Genomic DNA, 7,154 nt, shown 5'->3' on the forward strand with positions numbered 1-7,154 from the left:
CATACAAACTTTCTTTAATGATGACACAGCTAATCATCCGGGAAAGCTTTGGCCTATTTTCTGAACATGCATTTTCTTTCTTCCTCAGAATCATGTTGTGAAGAAGGATGCTCCGAGAGCCTTGATGGAGCAGCTGATCATCTGTCTAACTGCTCCTACCACTGCCACCCGACCAGCAGGGTGTGATCCCTGCACCCGCTCCACTTACCTGTGTAATCAATCCCAGCAACTTTCCAGTTTTAACCCCCTCAGTGGAACCGGGGGCACCATCTCCCCCCTCATATGGTTAGGAAGACAGCGTCATTCTAGCCTCTTGCCTGCAGGGGGAGCAAGCCTGTCCAGCCTGAGAGGGAAGACATAAAGCGGATTGCAAGGAGGAGAAGGAGACTTGATGATGAAGAATATGAAAATTATGATTATGATTATGATGATGATGATGATGATGATGGCGCACCTGGAGTGGATCTCTTTCACAGACTGAGTTGATAGTTTGGGATGGGTTGGTATTGGGGGAGAGGCTGCAAAGGAAGGAGGGGAAGGTAACCTCCTCCACCGGCATGTCAGGGGATTGTTTTTGCAGCAGGTCAGAGCTTGTTGGACTCATGATTGTTCAACCTGTCTCTTCGTTTGGTTTATTGTTTTACATATTTCTGTGCTGTCTTTTTAACCTCTCACTGATTTTTAAAGCATAAATCCAGAAACAATAGCTGCATGATGAGGAGAGAGATTCCCCCGGTCATGTCTTGTTATCTTTCAGCAATGCAGTATGACGCAAACAGGGAGTGTTGTGTACAAATTTCAAGAGGAAAAGCAGAGAGCATTTTTATATGTTGCACATTGAAATTAAAGTAAGTGAAATCCTGTATTTTAACAGAGCTGAAATCTGTCTTAAAGTCCTACTTCTAGACAATCAGTTACTGAATAGTTTATGCAATGAGAAGTCCATTAATGTAGCCTTTTATTGTGAAGATCTGGTGTTTCCATGCAGTGGCTAGGCATTTCTCTTTTTTATTCTTTAACCACTCAAGCACAGGGATATATCTTTGTCTAAGGTGCCTTTAGGATATATTGTGATGGGGTTTTTTTTTTGGTTTTCTTTGGAAATATTTCATCCCTTTCAGCAGCATGGAGTCTAGCTGTAATGCCATGTTTTGTATGTTTTACATTTTCAACAATAAGATGCATTTCTTATACTCTTTGTGTTAAACTTCAGTTTTGTTAACTTTGAAGGGAGGCCTGTGTGCATTAAGTACACTGTGCCCATATGGTCAAGTGTTTTTTATTATTATTATCTATGAATCAAAATGATGTCAAATAAAATCATTTCACAGTATAAAATGGTAGCAACAAAAGGTTTCCATATTTTACCTGGAGCCTCTTTGATTTGAAAGAAATACTCAATTTCCCTCATCACAGGTTAAAAATGCAGGTTCATGTATTTCTATATAAATGCTTCAGTATATTTATAGAAAAGCTTCTATTTGCCAACCTAGATCAGAACCATTCAAAAGCCAATTTAACAGGAGCTAAAAGGTTGCATTAAAAGGGAAAAGAGCATTTAAAATGAATATGGATCTGTCACCATGTAATGTAATCATGCTGTCATTTCAATCCTATTTTTTGTCATTGTTTTAAAGGGACTTGTCCTAAATGTGCAGCCTATTTAGAAAATAATAATTAAAGAATGTCAATATGCATCAGATTGACTCACTCCATCTGTACTGTACATCCATTTGTGCTTATTATGTTTATGTGAGCATGAAGAGAAACTACTCTATTTTCATTTAACTAGCTATTCAAAGTAGATTCACAAGCACACTGGTGTTATTTCTCTTTCATTGTTTCTTGGGAAGAACCTTGCGCTGTAAATTCTTCAGAGGAAAAGTGTGAGATGCAGAGGAGCTTTAATGCACATTGTTTTAAATCATTGTACTTTACCCTTGCCTGATGAGTCAGGAAGTGAGGGAAGGTCCCAGGTGGTTTTCAGTAAAAGTGATGTGGAGATCTTCCGCTGACAGGACCTTCATCCACCATTTAATCCCTGCATCCTATCCTGCAGTGTCTTTTTGAACTCTCTTTCAGTCAGACATTTGGTATTGATAATGCTTGCATGATGTGGCTTGAAATGTGTTATCCCCATGACCGATAATGAATAATGTGTACACAGCTTGTGGTGATGTAACAGTTGCAGAGAGAGATTAGTGCTGGTACGAGGAGAGTTTTACTCCGCAAGAACTCAAAATTGTTTTAAAAAGTTTGTCAAGGAGACAAATGAGGTGCAACAAAGGCTGTTATAACAGTTAACAGGTTACAGAGGGTTGCTGCTGTAAACTATATCCCGGCTTTAATCTGCATTTCTATTGGGTGGATGTTGTGTATTTGGGAAGTGCTGTAACTGGTGGTTTCAAACTGTAAAGCACGGTGAAAAGATGATTATTTTTCTGGGTGTTCGTTGTAAACTGTGTGTACCTGATGAATCCATGTGTGAGATGAAGGCTTAAATGAGAGCAGGAAAGCAGAGGCGTTTAGGATACAGTCTTATTAATATTGGCTGATTGGCAATATCACATTTATCTACTCTAAGGGGAAAAAATCTGCTCATTTGAAACATTGCCACAAACTTCGTCAGACTGATTAAGCCTCTGTACCTTTACCTACTGATGATGATTCATTTCATTGTTTAAATAAACAGAGACTTTTAAATTGTTAAGCTCCTTCTTTCAGCACACTCAGCCCTAAAAAAAAAAACCACAAGAAACCCTACAAGATGTATATTTCACTAAAACAAAATAAAGATATATTTCAGGTGGTTTGTACAATGGATCATAATGAATAGTTTGTTGAAACCGAGCACCAAGATGAGGCAATGACCCTGGAAATAATCCAAGTGCAATGAAACAAGTGATGAAATACGTAACCACATAGCAGTATCACATTACCTCACCACTCAACCGCCTGGTTAGGAAAACATCAAGAAAATTACAACAAGCAGAGTTAATGAAAGAAATGATACTGAGCTTGCCTGAGCAGGATGTTTGGATGAATTCTTACAGATTTGCATTTTCATTCATGGATTGTCCCGTACATCCGCCCACAGAAAGAGAAGATCCGTGTGAAGGTTCCTGCTTTAAATGCTCATTAACCCCTTATTGAAGATTTGTAGTGTGAGATGATATTTGTTGTACAAATACAATGTAGAATAAATGTGTTGCCTTTTGATAAATGCTTTTGGGCTACATCAGTACACAGATGCAATGCATCATGGGGTTGTTGGAAAGTGACTCAGTGTGAAAGTCAGTGACCTGTGCTTGTAACAGATTTGTAAGTGAAACATAGCCTATATTAAAATCCTTGTCTATGCACTATGAATTTGTCTGAGTCTCTTTTTTCCTGAGCTTTTCAAGCTTACTATTTCTGAATATAAATATTTAGAAGAAAAAAAATCAGGAGCAAGTTATAGTGCCAAAGTGTGATGTAAGGCTTCTCCTTATGCCTTTATAACTTTCTTGTTTGTTATACACTTTTAAAAAAATGTATGTAGCCCCTTCAGTGACATATTATTATACAGCATGATTCTCTATAAAGAAGTTCTCCACTGTTGATTAAGTATTTAAGGACCTTTTTATCTTGTTTTTTACTGGGGGCACTTTCTTTCTTTTATCTTGTTTCTATCTTGTTTTTATTGACCTAATGTTGATTTTTATGTCTATCTTGTTTTTATTAATTGTATTCTTACTGATTGCTCATTTCCTGTTTTTATTGTCTTTATTCAGGGTTACTTCTTAAGCACTTTGTCACTTTAGTTTGTCATGTATTTTCCTGTGCTGTTTGTTATTTTTTAAGGTTAAAAGGAGGCTGACTCACTGCAAACAAAATCTACCTTCTGGTACGAATAAAGTAACCTTTAACCTTGAACCTTGAACAAAATAGTTACCTCCATACAATTTGAATTACTTCCAGTCAATCATGTTCATGCAGGGGGTGCTGTTAGCCTAGCGGTCCAAGCACACCCATCATACAGAGACTATAGTCCTCATCACAGAGGTTGTAGGTTTGACTCCCGGCCTCTACCATTTGCTGCTGCATGTCTTCCCCCATTCTTCTTGTTATTATTAGTGCCCACTGTGAAGCACTTTGTTACCTGTATTAGAAAGTGCTATATAAATGAAGTTATTATTGTTATAGGCTGCATGGTGGTGCAGTGGATAGCGCTGTTGACTCACAGCTAGAAGGTTCCTGGTTCTAATACCCCGGCTTGGCAGGTGCCTTTCTGTGTGGAGTTTGCATGTTCTCCCCGTGCATGCATGGGTTCTCTCCAGGTACTCCGGCTTCCTCCCACAGTCCAAAAACACGCTCACCAGGCACTAATTGATCACTCTAAATTGCCCGTAGGTGTGAGTGTGTGCGTGAATGGTTGTCTGTCTCTCTGTGTTAGCCCTGTGATAGGTTGGCGACCTGTCCAGGGTGTGCCCTGCCTTCCACCCGAAGCCAGCTGGGATAGGCTCCGGTCAGGATAACGGATGGATGGATGGAAGGATTATTATTCTCTACTGCCTACATTTCCTGTCTCTCAACAGATTCCAATAAAGGCACAAATGCCCCAAAACACAACTTAAAGAGTATACTTGGGCCTAACGATCTAAGCACCCCACATACAGAGGCTACAGTCCTTGTCGCAGTGGTCGCCAGTTTGATTCACGGCCGGTTGACCATTTCCTGCATGTCTTCCCCCGCTCACTGCTCCCCACATTACCTGTCTCTCTTCAACTGTCTTATCAAGTAAAGGCAAAAAGGCCAAAAATATAACTTAAAAAAAATATATATATATATAAACTCTACATGTCATGTTCATTGTTGCTTGATTTTCTTTCAAAACGTGCAAACTTGGGTGATAACTACCCTTAGTTATGGGATATGTAGATGTAGAACGCTAATGCATGATAGGTTTTTCGGTCTGTTTACTGAGGAAGTCTATAACTTGTTAATAATAAATACTGCAGTAATGCATTCATCATTTTCCATCATCATTTGAAGGGGTTACGTATGATGATAATAAGACCTTTAGAAAGACTTAATGGAATTTGCATCAAACCAAGTTAGTCTCTGGTAAAAGAAAACATGTATAAACAACCCATGATCACTATTTAACCGTGTTAAATCACCAAGCGGCAACCTTCGGTCTCAAACTATGAAGCCCATGCGGACATGTTATAAACTGCAATTCATTGAGAATCCTCTTGAGGCTGCAGAAAAACAGGAAACCACATAGACATGAATGGGAAAAAGACGATCTTTGCAGCATTAATAAACATGTTTACAGCCTGGTTCAAAAAACGGCTTGGCCCTACGAAGCTCATTTCTCTATCTGCACACACTGTTTATGATTATGAGTTTTTTGCCCAAATAAGGACATGACTGACTTGACTCCTGGACAGGAACACATAGTTGTTGGCTAAGAGGCTCAAACTCCGCCCCTTTACGTCACACTCTGCCTGGTTGAGTTCTGCATTTCCAATATGGCTGCCGTCGTCGATTGGCTTCAGAACAGCGCTCATTAACAGATGGGTGACGTCACGGATACTACGTTCATATTTTATACAGTCTATGGAAATCACTGAATTATAATCTTAAAACAAATCTTATTAGTTCAATAAAAATGTTGAACACTAAAGTAGGCTTTAGAGTTAAAAAAAAAATGCCTTTAAAGTAGATTAGAGCTTTATCAAAGCTCTTTTCTCTTTTAGTAGTTTTATCCTCTATCAATCAATCTTTATTTGTCTTTTACAAACATAGGAGGTCTAGACCACTCTATGTCAAATTATGAACAGAGACCCAACTTCAAGACAGGGTAAGACTCAGTCTGACCCCACCTTAATCCATCATGAGCATTGCACATCGCAGTATTTAGCTAGTTACAGTGGATAGGAAAAACTTCCTTTTAACAGGCAGAAACCTCCAGCAGGACCAGACTCATGTTAGACAGCCATCATGCCTCGACTGAGTTGGGTCTTGAAAGAGGGATAGAGGGGAGTAAGAGAGAGAGGTGATAGTGATGAGACGAGTAGTAGAAGCTGTTGCTGCTGGAGTCCAGCACGTCCATATCAACTGGAGTCCAGAACGTCTGCAGCAGGAGGACGTCTACGGCAGCTCAGAGGAATCTATGAGACAAGGGAGCTCAGGGACTCCAGAAAGGTCTATGGTTAGTAACTTTAATGGGACAGGCAGAGTTAAAGTAAGTGATGAAGGGGTTGGGGGGAAGGGGGTGAGCTAGGATCCCAGTGTGTCAGTGCACCAGTTCCTCTGGTAGTCTAGGCCTATAGCAGCATAACAAAAGCTGGTCCAAGCCTGATCCAGCTCTAACTATAAGCTCTAAGAAAGATATGAACTGGAACTGCTCTAAGATAAAACCATTCTGGGATGTTGTAAATAGGAGTATAAAGGTCATTACAGGTTATGAGATTCCAAACAGTTGTGTTGTCATGTACTTGGGAAACATTGAAGAGACTGTTCAAGGAAAGGACAGGTATCTGATGCAAATTTTACTCATAGCCAGTAAAAAAGCTATCACCAGAAACTGGTACAAAGCGGAACCCCCCTGAAGAAAGAGCACTGGTTTGAAATCATTCAGGATATCTATGTAATGGAAAAGCTGATGTACCCACTAAAGCTCAGAGAACATACCCACAACAAGAACTGGAGGAAATGGACCACATACACGCAAAGTGAGAACAACAAATAACTGAACTGTTTCAAAATGACAGAGGGAGGACTTGCGTACTAGAAATGCCCCTGAAAATGTTTGTGCGTTTGTGCATTGTACTATAATTGTTTTCTAGAATGAAAATAAATGAAAATACATTTTATAATTCATATGATATTATTCATAAGGATTCCAAGATGTAGATTTGAAATAAGTGTTTCAATATATTTCACTTAAAAGGAAAAGCTGTGGGAGTCAAGTCAAAAGAACAGTTGTAGCTAATTGTAAGCACAGCTATCCTAAGCTAGCTTAGTCTGGATTAATTCAGTTCTGTAGCTAACTGTCTGCTTTGACTGTTAGCTTTGTTTTGCTCTAAAAATAAGATATTTTTTTGGCATCAACACATTATGTTAGAAAAGAAAAAGTCAAGTTATTTCTGAATATTTAGTGTTTC

General features: G+C 39.1%; 1 protein-coding gene across 2 annotated transcripts in view; it reads left to right on the forward strand.

Annotated features, from left to right (window-relative positions):
• camk1b (calcium/calmodulin-dependent protein kinase Ib) overlaps window positions 1-3,365 on the forward strand; it is a 51,868-nt gene extending 48,503 nt beyond the window's left edge. For both annotated transcript variants that reach the window (XM_034694588.1, XM_034694597.1), the window contains exon 12: window positions 89-3,365. In XM_034694588.1, the coding sequence (XP_034550479.1) occupies window positions 89-186 (98 nt within the window). In that variant the 3' untranslated portion in view covers window positions 187-3,365. The remainder of the gene's footprint in view (window positions 1-88) is intronic.
• Window positions 3,366-7,154: the final 3,789 nt, after the last annotated feature.

This window comes from Notolabrus celidotus, chromosome 1 (assembly GCF_009762535.1).
Source record: "Notolabrus celidotus isolate fNotCel1 chromosome 1, fNotCel1.pri, whole genome shotgun sequence".
In the NCBI taxonomy this organism is placed as follows: Eukaryota; Metazoa; Chordata; class Actinopteri; order Labriformes; family Labridae; genus Notolabrus; species Notolabrus celidotus.